General features: G+C 49.0%; 1 protein-coding gene across 2 annotated transcripts; it reads right to left on the bottom strand.

The window, feature by feature from the left end:
• Positions 1-3027: 3027 nt before the first annotated feature.
• ehd2b (EH-domain containing 2b) lies at positions 3028-14297 on the bottom strand. 2 transcript variants are annotated; one of them, XM_056283045.1, is made up of 7 exons: positions 13859-14297; positions 11989-12462; positions 10896-11072; positions 8254-8369; positions 6388-6800; positions 4806-4970; positions 3028-4573 (listed from the first exon to the last, which is right to left on the bottom strand). In XM_056283045.1, exons 2-7 carry the CDS (start codon positions 12207-12209, stop codon positions 4025-4027), a joined length of 1641 nt encoding a protein of 546 aa, XP_056139020.1. In that variant the 5' UTR covers positions 12210-12462; positions 13859-14297; the 3' UTR covers positions 3028-4024. The 2 variants fall into 2 exon arrangements, with proteins under 2 accessions (XP_056139020.1, XP_056139021.1); XM_056283046.1 differs by having other exon boundaries at positions 8272-8369; positions 13859-14296.
• Positions 14298-17285: the final 2988 nt, after the last annotated feature.

Below are 17285 nucleotides of genomic sequence, written 5' to 3'. Positions count from 1 at the left end.
TACCAAATGTAGTGAAAATTGAGGTGGTCAAAATTATTAGCTAGCCCCCATGTGATTTTTTGCTTTCAAACCACACCTGAGCAATCAATCAGCTTTCAAACCACACCTGAGCAATCAATCAGCATTGAACTTTACTGAAGGGACTCCAGTGAACAGGGCTAGTGGCACTTGAACACGTGATTGAGGGACTACTCTTAAATTCTTGGCAAGAAGTAATTTCATCATGCCAAAAAGTAAAGAAATCATTCTGGGACTCAGAAAGAAGATCGTGGATGCTCATCTTAAGGGGGACGACTATACTGCCATTTCCAAGTGTTCCACAGTGTCTAGAACAGCTGTACGTTGCATCATTGCAAAGCACAAGGAGACAAATTCTGTTAGAAACAAACCTGGGCCTGGTCCATAGTGCAAGATTTCAAAAACTTTGGAGAGGAAAATAGTCAGAGAGGTCAACAACAATCCCCGGATCTCTGCCAAGATGACTGTTGCTGTACTGGCCTCTTCTGGACTTGATGTTTCAAGGAAGACTGTTGTGAGGGCTCTTCATTGTGGTGGGCTTCGGGGTCATCGTCCGAGAAAACCCCCATTGCTCACACAGCGGCACATCAGAGCCAGACTGAAGTTTGCCCGTGAACATGTGAAACATGGGCATGAGTTTTGAAAGTCTGTCCTTTGGTCTGATGAGACTGAACTTGAGCTGTTTGGGCACATGAATGTTGCTCTTGTTTGGTGAAGGAAGGGAGAGGCCTTCAACCCTAAAAACAAAGTTAGCATAATGCTGTGGGGCTGTTTTGCTGCTTCAGGCACAGGGAACCTTGTTCGGGTGCATGGGATCATGAAGAAAGAAGATTAAGTTGACGTTTTGAAGGATAATGTAAAGAAATCTGCTGCCAGTCTAGCTTTAGGTCGCTGCTGGGTCTTCCAGCAAGACAATGACCCGAAGCATACATCCAAGTTGGTCCAAAACTTTTTGAAGGACACCAAAATCAAGGTGCTGGAGTGGCCCTCTCAGAGCCCAGATCTCAATCCTATTGAGAATCTGTGGCGGGAGCCCAAGGTTAATGTCCATGCTGGAAAACCAGGCAATTTGGGTGAGCTGGAACAGTTTGCCATGGAAGAATGGGCTGAGATCCCTCAAGAGACATGATGTGCCAACCGAGTTAGAAACCACCATAAGAGGCTGTTGTCAGTTGTGAGTCAGAAAGGTTACACTATTGACTATTACTTGTCAGAGGGCTAGTAATTTTGGCCTTGTCGTTTTTGTTTTTTCCTGTTTCAATTCAGCGCATCAGTAAAATATCTTAAGCTTAGTGCAGATTTCGTCTTTGTTCTTTTGGAAGCAATTAAACTATAAACACTTTTGGTTACGTCCATTTACATGGAAAAGTTAAGGGTTTTGTTTAATTTCATAAAGGGGGCTGATAATTTTGACCTTAAAATTTTTTTTTTTTTAAAAATATATATATATATTTGTGTTTTTTTTATATGGCATCAGACTGCCACCTACAGTGCGTCAGCAGGTACTGCGTTAACAAGGGCCTGCCAGAATTCCTCTGCCCACCAGAGGTCCCCCCTGTCCAGAGGTTTTATCCTAAGCCTTTCCACCGCTGTATGGGGGCCCTGGTGAGGAATTCCCCACGTAAACACCGTGTGACGTAGGTGGAGACCCCGGGTTTGGTTGAGTAAGCTTCCTTGTCGAGGGGTGTCCTCGTTTTTTGAAGGTCCTCTATTGTGTCCGAGTCCTGCCTGCGCTCTCCTGTGCTCGTCCCCCCCCCCCCGTCCCGCTGGCAGTGCCCTATCTAAACTCTTGCGTTTGCTTTTGTGCAACAGCTGAATGTGGATTTGGCACACGACGAAGCGAGTCCGTGTGAGTAACGAGCAAGCAATGTTCAACTCACTGTGGGGGCTTCAGGAACGTTGTGATACTGCACACCGGGTGGGGGGTGGGTGGGGGGGGGTCGGCTGGATAGAAAATAAGCTCGTTGGAAAAACGAAATAAAACGGTGGCTTCTCCCTTCTGCCCGGCTCGGGGGGGGGGGGTTCTTGTCAGGTTACTAGAACAGCTTCGCTATCTTTCTCACACATTTGCTCAAACGCAGCGGGGGGAGGGAGAGGGAGGGAGGGAGGGGGGGAGGGAGGGCGCGGTTTGCTGGGGATCTGGCTCAGGAACACTCCAAATAGGGGGATGTTATTGATGCCTTTCATAAAGGTACAGTGTCTAGATCCTGTGTGTGAGCCCAAGGAAACTCAGCGGACCCTAGGAAAGGAGATATTAATAACTCTCGGGCCAACCCACCGCATTCTTCGCGTGTGAGTCACCCTGTGTAAACCAGCGAGCGGGGAGGGAGAGGGGGGAGGGAGGGCAGGGGGGGGGAAGGGAGAAGGGGGTGGACTGCTCTCTGTTTCTCATTTGTGTTTCTTTCCATGGAGGAGTGGAACTGGGAGGCGAGGAGATCACCGCCACCACCCCCCCACCCCCCACTCCCTTTCTTTCGTAAAGCCCTCCTGAAAAAGCCTCGTGCAGAACGCACTTAAAGACTAGCGCGCGCCGGTAGGGCGATACGGGACACTTGCGGCGTGTTGAGCTTTGCGGCGGCGCAGGCGGCAGATGGGGAGGACGTAGCAGCTGGCTCGCTGGCGAGGCCCGTGCAGGCCCCGCGTGCGTGAGAAAGACAATCATGTGTGGAGTAGTGCTAGGGGGGGGGAGGTGTGTGTGTGTGTGTGTGGGGGGGGGGTGCATGGAAAATGGTGGTATGGGGATTTGGCAGGGTACACAGTGACTCACTGTTTATCTGATCTGTCACCGAGCGACCGAGTCAACGTTATGCAAAACAAAACAAAAAAAAAAAAAACCGAGTGCGTATAAGAAAAGGCAGAGCGGTGTAAGTGTGTTGGGGCTGAACCCCCCCGTAAACCCACCGCTCCAGCCGGTGGGTTTATCCTGTAGACTGGAGGCTTTGCTGCAAAGTCCCAACTTGCCACTAAATCACTCTGCCCAAAACAAAGTGGTGTAGAACACACGCTGCACACAGTCAATAAACTTTATTTGGTTATGATAATAACAGTTAACATGGGGGGGGGGCAACAACTGGTGGAGCCGTGAACAGTAGTCAGTAAGATATCAAATACTTTCTAAGGACAGTTTCATCATTGCATGTGACATTCGTTTAAACGACAAAGAGGTCTTGTTCCTCGACGTACAAAACAAAAAAAAGCAATACTTAGAAAAACACCCTGAAGCGGGTGTGCGCTCGGCGGAGGAGGACGGCGGTGTGGCAGGAGGAGTATTTAAGCAAGATGCCTTTAGTTTATTGGCTTGGCGACGGCAGCGTGAGCTGAAAAACACTTCATATACACTATCTGAGGAGGAGGAATATGCGTTTCTACGTGATTAAAAAAAACAAAACTGGTCTCTCTTGTTGCAACAAAGACGACACCCTCGTTGAAAATAGCAGAGCGTCAGGTGGCAGAATTTCACCAATTTGTGACGGAGCACAATTCTGCACCACCCTCATCTAGTCTCCGTAGGAATGTTGACCTTCCTGCATTTTCAACACGGGAAAGGTGATCCTCTTGTATCATTTCAAACATGGTAAATACACATCGTAAATACTGCTTAACACAGTGCTCAAGCCTTTATTTTGACCTCTGATTAGAAAATACTAAAGGGTAATACTCTTCAAAGCAAATTATCGAATGCGAAGTTTAAGGAGAACGAGGGGAGGAAGTGACCAGACCTGGGCGACTTTGTGTTTTGAATCTTTAACATTTACACGCGGCGTTTTTGCTTTCACTTGCACTTCACCCTCAGCAAGACTGCCTTCACTTCCGAATTTAGGGCCCTACGCTCGAATGTGTTCTGTCGTGCAAAGCCGAAATCAGGTCACAGAAAAGTGACTGATTCCAGCTCTCGTGGTGTTTTGACCCAGGTCTGACAGGGAATAGATAGAAACAGTAGCACGACTATGGCAGCCATAAGAGGAGAGTCTCTCTCTCTCGTCCAGGGGGCAGTGTGTTGAACCGTCTATGCGTCCGAGCCTTTCTGCCGGCGCTTTGACGGGGGAATCAGACGGCTTGGGAGCTCGGGGGGCAAACCGTGGCCATCCAGTTTGACTTCTATCAGGTGGCTGGCCAGGGCAAATTCTTCATCATCTAGCATACCGTCGCGGTCGACATCCGACAGCTTCCAGATGCGGCCTAGCACCGAGTTGGGCAGCCTGGTGCTCACCATCCAGTCCTTGGCCTTGGTGCCGCTCAGCTTGCCCTCATTGGGGGCGAGGTTATAGAAGATCTCGTCGTACTTGGGCTTGTCTTTGTTGACCACCCAGTCCTCCTCCTCCTCACACTCCTCTCCGTTCTCCACAGTGAAGGGGTCTCCTTCCGTGAAGGGACCGGCTCGGGTCCCCAGGAAGGCCCCGCCCTGCACCCCGAGCTGCTCGCCGGCCTCCAGCTCCTCCTGCCGCAGGAGGGGCATCAGTTTGGCAATGTCGGTGGACAGCAGCTCATCCAGAGCTGCCATCAGGTTGGGCTTCAGGGTCTTGAACTTGGTGAAGTCGTGAACCATGAGTTGCTCCTGAAGATGGAAACCCGGTGCAAGTTAGAAAAAAAAAAGTATTGGCGTTACATAAAGGATTAAAACTTGACATTTTCATTTCAGGGGCATCATCCTGTTGGAATTCTATTCTAAAAGCAGTGACATTGCAAAAACAAAATCACCCATTTGGAGGCCAAGTTAAAATGCTTTCATGACAAGTAATTACACAAAAGATGCATCCAGATGTGAAGAGAAGCTGCATTGGACTAACCTTCATCTTGGCAGGATCTGGGAAGTCTCCAGGCGAGATGTGATGCTGCAACTGGATCTTGGCGAAGATCACCGGCAGCTGGGTGATCAGATTCTTCTTCTTATTGTCCTTCCTGAAGACTGAAGGCATCTCCTGCTTCAGATAGCTAATGATGTGGGCATGGACCTTGGATAGGAGGAGAACCATAGCGAGGTAATTGTTAAAACCTAAACACACAACACCATGAACCAAATTATAACAGTAATAATAATAATAGATCTCTATAGCGCCCTTCCAGAGCTCACTCGATGATAATGACTATCAACGCAATATAACAAAGCACCCACAACCAGAGCATGACAAGAGAACAACAACAACTCATGAATCATTCAGATGAAGATGAGCTAGATAAGACCTAGTCTGTTACAAACCAAGCCAAGTTTAAGAAGAGGTCGAACCTGTTTTGTTTTTAACAGTGCAGGTGTTTCCTGTGGGAATGATGACCTAAAAATAATCAAACCCTCGATAATTTTCGTGAGTTTAACTGATATCTACAGGTTAAAAACCACGTAAAGGTTCAAAACACGTCAGGCTGGTCATGGCAGCCTGCTATGTGATGTTGGCATAGCAGGATAAACACAGCTGGGAAACTAATAACATTAAAAATGGATCTGCTGGATGTAGGTGTGCAAAAGAACCAGCATTGACAGTACTACTGACAATTGCTAGTGCTGGCTGTTGTAAATACACATGCAACTGCTTAGAAATTATTACCGTTATTGTTACTTTTGTAACATACGTCTATAATATAGTATTTCATTACATAAGCATAAGTTACTAATTATTCAGCCGTAACAAAACTCTGTATAGTAGTGACATACCTGTTGTGCATACATACCTTTACCTCCAGTATCCTATTTATTATTCCATTTATTTCTTTTGTTTTGTTCCCTTTTTTTGTGATATATGCAGGTACTAGAAGCTGCTGTAAACCGGAGCCAAATTCCTCGTAGGCATAAGCACACCGGGCCAATAAAGTTGATTCTGATTCTGATTCGAGTTTCTGTTTGTCTGTCAATGCTGATAGATGGGTTGGCACACCTAAATCCAACATACCCATTATTAATGTTAGCGGCAGCTCTTTTTATCCTGCTATGCTTACATGACAGAGTGTCTAGGGTCCAAGGGTAGAGGGTGTCATATCTTGTGTATTGTACTGAATCTAAAGCCTTTCGGGATTGCGTTGTGATTTTGGGCTATGCAAATAAACTTGACTTGAGTACCAAGACCAGCTGGGACACCTATTTGTACACTATTTCACCTGGAGGTTGACATTAGGTTAAGATAATGGTTAAAGTAAAGGTTAAGGTTAGGGCCAGGTTCAGGGTGAGGGTTAAGGTTAAAATTGATACGGTCTGAAATGGTTAAGGTGGTGTCCGCTGGGTGAAACGGCATACAAATGAGGAGTTGCAAGACTAGCCTGGCACGTCTTTAACCTTAACACGGTTTTTAACCCTGAGACATCAGCGAACTCCCTAAAATGGTCTGGTGTTTAGTCACTCTTTGAAGGTCTTGTGCTCACGCTGACAACCGAGTCACCTACCCTGACCAGACGTGCCCTCTTGACCAGGTCGTTGAGCTTCCGCAGGGCCGCGTTGCGGGGGAGGTTCTGGATGTCGGTGAACAGGTCCTCCTCCTCCAACTCAAACAGCCTGCGGTTGTCTGGGACCAGCAGTGGCTCGGACCAGAAGGAACCTATGTAGACACGCAGCACCTCCGGGGTGCCGAACACTTTGCCCAGGGACCACATGAGCGCGCCGTACACGCGCATCAGCTGCTGGGTGTCCACCATGTCGGCCTTGTTGAGCACCACGCGCAGCTTGTCTTCGTTGCCTTTCAGCGCGCCGATGGCCTCGGAGAACTCGTCCGAGATCTCCAGCTTATGGGCGTCGAACAGCAGGATGATCCTGTCGACGCGCTCCGCGAACCACCGCAGTACTGCCGGGAAATCGTAGCCTGTTTGGAGAGAGAGAGATGCAAAGGCGGATGAGTAAGGTTTATTTATTTATTTATTTATTTTTACCAGTCTCAAAAAATGGACGGCCCACAAAGATGCAGATACACACGTAATACACACTTGGCAGGAGAGGGGAGAAGGTCAACATAAGGACACACAAAACACCGTCACACCTCTTATCTGTCTCTGTCACACACGCCCATCACTCCCCCCCCCCCCCGAAGCTTTTGTGTCAGCTTCTCACCTAGATGGCTGCGCCATCATCCTCAACTCATCACAGTCTGCAACAGTAAAAGACCTCACCTTCCAAAAGGACCATCTTTGGATTATGTAACTTTAAGCAAAGGTTGAATAAGTTCCTCTGGATACAACATTTATAAACATTGTATCCAGATGAACTGATTCCACCTTCTCTGGTTCTCTTACCTGGGTTACTGAGCATGCATCGAGGCAACTTTAAGCACGTTGCCACACTTGGGAGAATAGTTTTATTCATCCGTTCCACCGTGATTGTTGTTAATCTTGTTAGTTCTCGTGTTAGATGAGTTAAGGTGGTACTAGATAAAGACAATAGCAGATGAATAGAAATGTGATGAACTACAGACGGATAAAGATGCGTGACGATCATTCCTCCATCTCGGAGCTGCATACTTCCAGATGGGCTGAGGGAATATCCCCCCCCCCCTCTGTGCTCTCTCTCTGTTCCTAATTACCCTTTATTGCTGGTTTGTATCGCCACTGAGAGTTGCGCATATCCCGACTGTCAAGTTTACAGATATTTATGTATGAATAAATCTACATTTCCAAGTTTTTGCCAGTTCTTGCTTCTTCTTCTTCTTTTTTTTGCACTCTTAATGGAGATTAATTCATTCATTAATCATCCACCCATCCGTTATCTTAACCGCTTACCCTGCTCCCAGGGTTCGTGGGGATGGCTGGAGCCTATTCCAGCAGTCATTGGGCGGCAGGCGGGGATTATTAATAATTAATTAGCCTAACATTTAGCTAACCCATGCTAACCCACAACCGCCCCGCCCCCCGAGTCTCAAAGGCATGACGTCACAACAACGTGATTGGTGCGTTGCAACGACGATCCTGGAGCAACTTTATTATGCTACCGTAACCGGTTATTTTCTTGCCCGGTGTGGGATTCGATACGGGTGTACTGCACCACAAGGCGACATCGCTAACCGCTCGGCTAAAGGGTCAGACCCGTTAGCTAGGGACTAACGTGTCTACTTATCCATGCACGCTACAATAGCATCCAATGTGGCATTTTTATTATGCAAAATACACAAATTTAGACATTACATCGATGAGTTGTTGTCGTGACAGAACCCGATGGGTCCCAATAAAAGTTAGCCCAGTGTGACAGAAAAGATGAGGTTGTGAGTCGATGGTAAAAGGGGACGTGCGTCTCCGTGAGGACCCTCCCAAATTCCCCCTCCTCACCTTGGCCACCGCCCTCACCTCGGCTGACTCTCTGCTTGGCCCCGGACAGGATTCCCGGCGTGTCGATGATGCTGATGCTTTCCAGCACCTGGTTGGGCAGCTGGGCACACTGGAACCTACCATTCATCAGTAGAGAGAGAGGGGGGGGGGGGACGCTCACACACATGCTGCCACAGGTGCAAAGGAACCACTAACAACTACTCTCTCGTCACAGTGCCGCTGTAATTCCCTCTCCTGTAATAGAGCTTTTTTCTGAGTATAGCCAAACCAAAGTACTTCTGCTTTGAGTTGAAAATATTCTTGGCAAATGTTGTTTTGTTAGCAGAGTAAAAAACAAAGTGAACCTTAACCTCCCTAATAATAAGTCTCAAGTGTTACCAGTACTGAGTGTTTTGGGAAGATGTACATTCAGTGTGTTTGTCCAGGTTATTTCCAGTGACACCAAAGAGTATTTCCATATTTGTAGAGCTATAGCTGTGTGCTCGCAGACACGATCCTAACGCCTGTAAGTCCTAGAAACACAAATTTAAACCAGGCAGGGTAAACCTCACAGCAGTACTCAACACTGATTACTGTCAAACTTGTATTTAACGGTCTTCAGTATAACTTGAATTAAGACGAGAATGTTTTGATTTCAACGCACGACCACCAAAACAGACAAGCTTTTCTTTGTAATCAGCGACATTTTGATCAGTAGCTGTAATTCAATTGCACATTTTTTTCCTCAGTAACTGTAATGGATTACAGTTACATTTATTTTGTAATTTAATTACATAACGCCGTTACGTGTAACTAGTTACTCCCCAACACTGTTAGTAACAGTCTAACGGAAGCCATCAGAGCATGTATGAAATCATCAGGATCAGGTTAATGGTTCCCATGGAAACCATTAAAACTATTAGATGAGTGAGCATCCGGGTATGTAGTGGTCTATTCTGTTGCCTACCAACACGGGGATCGCTTGTTCGAATCCCCGTCTTGCCTCTGGCTTGGTCGGGCATCCCTATAGGCACAATTGACCATGTCTGTGGGTGGGAAGCTGGATGTGGGGTCGCTGCACTAGCGCCTCCTCTGGTCGGTCGGGGGCCGCCTGTTCAGGGGGGAGGGGGAACTGGGGGGGGAATAGCGTGATCCTCCCACGCGCTACGTCCCCCCCCGGCGAAACTCCTCACTGTCAGGTGAAAAGAAGCGGCTGATGACTCACATGTATCGGAGGAGGCATGTGGTAGTCTGCAGCCCTCCCCAGAGGGGGTGGAGCAGCGACCGGGATAGTTCGGAAGAGTGGGGTGATTGGCCAAGTACAATTGGGGAGAAAAAAAGGGGGGGGGAAGTCCCCCCCCCAAAAAAAAACAACTATTAGATTGGTGTCCAAAAACACACTAAAACATGATGGTTTTGATGTTTTTCTCAATTGGATGGAAACCATCAAGACTCCTCTAATGGTTTCTAATGGGGGGGGGTTGGTTTCGGCAGGGTTGGGTTGGATATTTCGGCACACCGTCCAGTTCTGCCTGCTTGTTGGTGATGCATTACAGTCTGACCCAGGTGGCAGTGAGGTCAGACTCAGTAAAATGTGCCTTTACACAAACACATATGGAAAGAATCTGAATCATGTGAATCATGGTTGCCTGCTATCATGGCGGCAAACGTAATCTAAGGAGCAGGCTGCAAACCGCAACCCCCCTCCCCGCCAACCCCCTCCCCCCCCCCACCACCACCACCACCTTCCCCTGCCATTGTGTGGAAGCAGGTTTCTCAATGCTATGGGCTTCCTGAAGGAAAATGGCCGCCACTGCCAGAATCAAACAATAAGGCCTGCTAATGATTTGCGCGGCTTAGAACAACAGTGCCACTTCCTGTGGCCTTAAGAGCCCAACGAGTGCACCGATTCCCAGAACGGGAAGTCGAAGTAAAAAGGATAGACGCAAACACGCTCCGAAACACACCCTGCAGAGGCGGGAGAGGGACTCCCCTGGAAAAATAGCGTCAGAGGTTTTACGGCCTCTTTTCTCTTTTGAACTGCAGTTCTGCAAGAGATCGGCATGGTTCTGTCACCTGGTCTGGACACGGGCTGGCTCCAGCAGCCCACTGGGCGACTTCGCTCAGGTTTAATTCAGTTTACACGGGGGTGGGTGGGGGGGTGGGGGGGGGGTACATGACAAAACACGCAAGTGTTGGGCTCGACGGCAAAGAGGAGAAAAGAAAGGACTTCAGTGTTGTGTTCCCCCGGCACGTTAAAAATATGTCTGTGACTTCATCTGTTTGCCTTTGCCCCAAGCAACTGCGGGGCCCTCTGACCTCGCCTCTCAACTCGCCTACGTCGCACTTTCCATCTGAGAAATGTTAGCTTTCATCACCCTTTTCGGGCGATATCGCTCCCTTTCGCCGGTTTTTTTTTTTTCTTCTTCTTCTTTCCCTTTCCTTCCCACAAATAAGGCGAGTGTGCCCTCCCCCGCTCTGAAATTTGGCAGAGAGACTTGAAATTCCACAGGGCAAAAAACGTTCCCTTTCCCCTACACCGTCATCCCTTCCCCCTGTGGTTTTCCATTGATTTCACACTGTCGTCCTCAGACTGCCGTTTCTTCCCACACAGGAGCCCGTTACACGGTACAGCTGTACAAAGGGGCCCCCCCTGCACCCACCTGTTGAGGAAAGTGTTGCCGAAGGGATTGAGCTTGCGGAAGGGCTTGTTGGGGTCCACAATGAGGGCGTTTCCGGGGATGACTCCCTCCACCTCCCCGTGCATGATGGCAGTGAAGCAGTCGGTGGTGGGCTCGGGCCCCACCCTGCTCCCGGGAATGTCCTGCTCCAGCAGATACCTGTCAATCAAAGATGGTAGCAGTGCAAGTTAGCTCCCCTTGTTGTGAACCGCACATCAAACACACACACACATATATTATATATATATATATATATATATATATATATATATATATATATATATATATATATATAAAATCCAGTGAGTCAATTATTTATGAGACAGTACAAGCCTGTTTCATGCCACACACACACACACACACACCATGTCATCCTATACTTGTGGGGACCCCTCATTGACTACATTCATTGCCTAGCCCTTAACCCTAACCCTAACCTTAACCATCATAACTACATGCCCAACCCTAACACTTACCCTTACCTTAACCTAACCCTGATTCTAACGTTAACCCTAAACCCAAGTCCGGACCCTAAAATACAGCCTTTTCCTCATGGGAGACCCATAAAAGGCTTCTGGTTTTTCTACCCTAATGGGGACATTTGGTCCCCATTAGGGTAGAAAAACCTGGTGTACACACACACACACACATATTTTCCACCCCATGGATGGATGAACATTATGGTCCCACATTTGAAAACAGTCAGTATATCCATCTGTGTGTCTGACTGGCTGGCTGCTTATCTATTTGGGTCCGTCTGTCCGTCCATTTTCTGTATCGTCCTGCCTGTTTTGTCGGTCTGTCTCGATGCCTTTCTGGCTATTGCGCCTGCCTGACTTTCTGTCCGTCAACACATCTCTCCGTTTACTCATTGTGTGCCTGCCTGCCTGTCTATCTGCCTAGATATCCACCCGTCTACTGTCTGCCTATCTAGATATCTGCCTGTCTATGTGCTGTGCCTGTCGATGGGGATCTCTATCTCCGGTCTAGATCTATTCGCCACGGCTGCCTGTGCGACAGTCTCTCTGTGTGCGTACTCGTGCGAGGGTTTCGACACCGCTCGGTGACGTCTTACTTGATGAAGGTGGTCTTCCCCGTGGAGTACTGTCCAACCACCAGCACCATGGGCTTGTTATCGAAGTCTGCGTCCTCCAGGCTTTGAGAATGGAAGTCATGGAAGCCGTAGTACTGCTCCAGGGGCAGCAGCTTCTTCCGGTACAGGGACTTGAGCCCCTCCGTCACGGTGCGAATCACCTCGGGTGTTTTCTTCACGTTTTTCCGACCCCAACGCGACATGCTGACCGACAAGTTTGGGAGGCTTGGTTGGGATACCCTGGCTGTCGAGTCGCTCCTCTGCTGTGCGGCTTCAGTTCCTGGAGTTTTAACCTCTGCGAGCCTTCGGGGGTTTCCTGTGTATGTATGACCACCGCTCGGTTTCCTTGAAAACCCACCTCGCCTGGGCCGTGAGTTATGATACGGCCGGTGTTTTGTCTTGAGGACCTTCTTCCCGCTTGGACACAGCCGCCCCGGCGCCGACTCCCAAAAGCCTCTGAGAAAGAAGACGGGACACAAGACGGGCAAGGTTAATGCATGGCAATACACCGCGGGGCTCGACGGTGCAGGGGGGGGGGGGCAGAGGTCCGTGACCACTTTTTTTTTTTTTCCTACAGAAAGTCTGGAGAAGGCTTTAAGCCCACCAGAAGACTGCAGAGCATTGTCGGTGCGAGCCTGGAAAAAAGTTGGTGTCCGCTGTGGAAAACGCACACACCCAGCCCCCGTGTCCACATTTGCACAGGCGCAGCTCATTTCCCTATATTGAAATGAATAAGACGTTCCCTTTTTTTTCTCTTCCCCCCCCCCCCTCCTCTCCTGAAAAGCTTCCACTCGAACATTAAACAAGGGAATTACTATCGATTATGCAATGAATGAAACGCTGTTTAGGACCAGCACAGACATCTTAGCACGCTCACAGACGGTCTGTACATGCACGGGCACATTCAAACCTTCTATTCAGGCCCAGCTTCGCGTTTTGTTTTTGGGTTTTTTTCCGCCTCTCTGCATAAAGAGCAACACCGGACCGACTATCAAAGGTGTTTTATGGCTGTTTTGGCGGTGCAGTCCAAGGTCTCGGCGCTCCGGGCCCTTTCTTACTAGGAAAAAGAAGGGGAACAATAGCAGAGATCAGACACACATGAGGAGGGACATGACTCATTTGTGGAAAAGCCGCTCTGCGGTGGATCCCATTCAGGAGGGGAGCTCAGGAAGAAGAAGAAGAAGGAGGAGGAAAAAAAAAAAAAAAGAGTGCTGCTCAGAACCGACGGGCCAACGGGACCCTGACGTGTCACAAGACCTGCAAGGGGAGAGTCGGTTGTGAAAATGGCGGAGTCTGGAGAACCTGGAAGACAGACGTTAAATGTCACACGGCTGCCATTACACACGAGATTGGGAAATCCGTTATTAAGTCCAACGCACCCGCCAAGCCGCAGGACCGAGGCTTGAGTCACAGGCTGCCTTGGGAGTATGTGACTGGTTTAGGCTGGGCTCTGGGAGTGACTCCCAACATGAGGGAAAAAATCCTTGAGGGTTTTTTTTTTTTTTTTTTTGTGCGCGCATCACAAAAGTTTGAGTTTTAGTCTCAGAGTAAGAAAACCTATTCTAGACAGCAGGGGCGGCTGCGAGCTGGGCTAACTCTTGCACGTCGTAGAGGAAGCAGCACGTCTACAGGGGAGACGGTTTAAACGTACACAGCATGCAGCGCATTACAACGGACTCCGGACTGATGGGCTGCACGGATTCAGTGCCATCAAGACTAATTTATCTCCACCAAATCCTTTCAGCAGGCGTTAGTCACACCCCGCCGACAGAGATCCGGGGAGAAGCTTAAACAGTTCAGTGACTATACGAGTCGATTCAGAGCTAAAAACAAACATGTTGGGCATACTTACCAAGTTGTTGCGAAGTAAAGGCGGATTTCTTCCAAGAGCGCTGATCTCTCTCTCTCTCTCTCTCTCTCTCTCTCTCTGACACTCTCTTGCCCTCTGGAGCTTGGAAAAATATTTGACTTGAGGACAGAGGGGGGAAAAAAATAAAAAGTCAGCCTCTTGGAAGAGCTGCTGCTACATGCATGGGTGTGCTTCCCCCCCAGCAAATAGGAATCCTCCTCGTCGGAGTGTCAACACAGCTAGACGGCCGAGGACGGCTCTTCTGCGGGGGTTTTAATGTATTTCAGATGACCTCGGGTGGCGAGGGGGGGTTCTGGCCGAGTCCTGGGTCCACACTCGCAGCGCACTGAACCAGGCTTTTTATCCCTCCTCCACTCCCAATGCACCTCCTCTTCCAGAGATGCCCGGGCCGGCGACTGAAACTCAAAACTGGGATGAGCTGAAGATGGGCAGAGAGGGTGTGGACCTCAGAGGGCTGAGGGTGGCGCTGGGGGTGGGGGGGGGGGGTGTCAATAAATAATTTGGGTGGAGTCAGTGTTTCAACATGACTTGATACCAACAGAGAGGTATGTGTCCTTGCACGAACTTGAATTGTGAATTTCAATATCTAGATCGCGTATCGTGGTGTTATTCGACACCTTTTTTTGGGGTTGTTTTGCGCCGCCGGGCGACGAGCGGTAACAGCCGAGCGTTCGGAGGCTTGACAGCCTTTTTCCCTCTCATCCGTCTAAACTCCCCAGCTCCTCCTGGGCATTTCTGAGCAAGCACGAGGGCCAGCTCCTCTTTTCCATCTCAACACACCGCCTGCTGTCTATCTGATGTAACAACCACCCCCAATCAACCCCCCCCCCCACCCACTCTCTCTCCCCGCCAGTCAGAATCGATTCATACTCCTGTTATTACTCACCCACCGGTAAATAAACAGATCAATAAATAAATCAGGACGGACTCTAAAAACAGATTAAAAGGAAATAAAGACGAGCAAAGTCTCTCTTTTTTTTTTCGTAAAAGAAGCAAGGTTTAATTTACAGTTTTACTAAATGTACATTTCTTTTTAAAAAGTGTCATTATACACAATAAATACCATACAAAATTAATCTGTAATACTATACTTCAAATTCTCGGTCTTTTTTCTTTTCTTTTTTCTTTTGTACATTATTATTGTTGTTCCTTTTCTTATCCCATGTCAATGCTCTTGCTGTGTTTGCGTCTGATTTGTCCACCAGGCTTAACAGAGAACGAATGGTGGGATGGGAAGGGATGGGGGGTGGTGGTGGAGGGGGGGGGGGTGAAGCTTAAGAGAAAGACTGAGAAGCTTAAAAGCAAGACTGCCCTGCCCCCTGCTGTCTCAAATGCAGAAGACCCAAACCTGGCCATGGTAAGTGAGGGCTGGGGGGTTAAAATGGGGGGTGGGGGGGGGGGTTAAAACATGAACCTGGGATATCTTCCAACATTTAACAACAGGAGAGAATTAAACTTCCTAATCACATGTTCATTTACGTCTCGCCGTGACAGTGACACAACTCCGGAGACGAGCAGCCGTGAGGGCGAACCACGTCCAGAACCGACTGGCTCGGCGTCGACAAACTTTAAAAAAACAAAACAAACGCGTACGTCCATGAACGAACGCTGCGGTGAAACTGCGGTAAAGTGGAGGAAAGCAGGGAAATAATGCCTGACAGGAGAAACCGTGAGAAACGTTGATTTTAGCGTTTGTGGGCTGGTGGTGCTGAAGCGGGCTATAGGTGGGACTGTAGATTGTTTAATGCCATTTCACCGGGGTGGTGATGATCATCTCGGTTATCTAAAAAATCTCAGCGATGCTCTGAAAACCCAAGAGGAAACTGTTACAGGCGTTTTCCTCTTTGTAAGGATAGCGACACACCGATGAGCCAAAACATTACGACCACCCAGAGGCGAACCAACTCGCTGATCACCTCCAGACGGGGGCACATGTCGAGGTCTGGGTAGATTAGATGGTAAGCGAACGTGTAGTCCACGTGCTGGATGCGGGAGAAATGGGCAGGAGGAAAGACCTGAGCGACTCTGACCAGGGCCACATTGTTATGGCCACACGACTGGGTCAGAGCATCTCTGAAACGGCGAGGCTTGTGGCGTGCTCCCGGTCAGCAGTCAAGTCAAGTATGAATGTGTGTGTGTGTGTGTGTGTGTGTGTGTGTGTGTGTGTGTGTATGTCGGCCCTATGTGATGGCCTGGCGGTCTGTCCAGGGTGTCTCCCCGCCTGCCGCCCAGTGACTGCTGGGATAGGCTCCAGCATCCCCGCGACCCTGAGTGCAGGGTAAGCGGTTCGGATAATGGATGGATGGCCCAATATCACATACAAATCTGCCTCAAGGGGGCTTTACAGCAACACAACAGTACCTACCGACTGTGGTCCGGTCCCAGGAGGGACAAACCACAAACCGGCGACGAGGTGTTGGGAACCCAAGGCTCATCGATGTGTGAGGGCAACGAAGACTATCCCGTCTGGTCTGAAGCGACAGAAGGTCTACTGTGGCACAAGTCACAGAAACTGTTAGAATTCATTGTAGAGTCTGTGCCTCGGCGGATCAGCGCTGTTTCGGCGGGCAGGTGGTCGTAAAGTTTTGGCTCAAACAGTGCGCAGTCACAGCACGTAGGCTGAGGAAACGATACGATCTCTGCCGGCTTGAAACCGTCCATACTCCGTACCCGCCCCCGCCCCCACCCCCACCCACCGGCTCTCCCGGTCTCTATTTCAAAGGCAGGGGAGCCTCGTGACAGAGAGACGTGCTGGGCTATCCTCACTGGTCTGAGTCGACACCGGGTCAAGTCAAGTTAATTTCATTTGTATAGCCCGATATCACAAATTACAAATTTGCCTCAGGGGGCTTTACAGCAACACAACATCCTCAATGGGACAGTGTTTTGAACCTGGAGACGAGTGGCTCTGGGAGGGACCGAGGCCGACTAGAGATAGGAATGTACAAGACGCTGAAAACAGACCAAATGACAAAACCAAATGGACATTGGAAAAAGAGCGAAATAGAGGACCGATGACCCCCCTTGAACATTTTCATCTCATCATACAACCGTGACTGAGAACACACACGCACACGCACACGCACACACACACACTCACACATACATACACACAAACACAAGAGTCTGATGTTATCCATTGCAAACCTTACAAGGGCGACAGGACTGACCTTTGACCCTGTCCTCGTTTTTAATCCACCCAGGGTTTGAGTTCTGGCTGTAAACGTCAAAGAAATGTCAGGACAATTCAGTTTGGACAAACAAAACCAACTCAGCTTGGCAGAGTACAGTGATACTGTTTTCACAGTGCCCCCCAACCCCCACCCAACCTCCGCAAACCCCCCAGCCCCTTTATTCAACATTTGTTCCTCCCCATCGTCAGTCTGGCTGCTGAGGGGATGAGGGGCTG

Source organism: Lampris incognitus, chromosome 7 (genome assembly GCF_029633865.1).
Source record: "Lampris incognitus isolate fLamInc1 chromosome 7, fLamInc1.hap2, whole genome shotgun sequence".
NCBI classification, from domain to species: Eukaryota; Metazoa; Chordata; class Actinopteri; order Lampriformes; family Lampridae; genus Lampris; species Lampris incognitus.
Note: the sequence above shows the minus strand (reverse complement) of the source record. Positions and strands in the feature narration are given on the sequence as shown.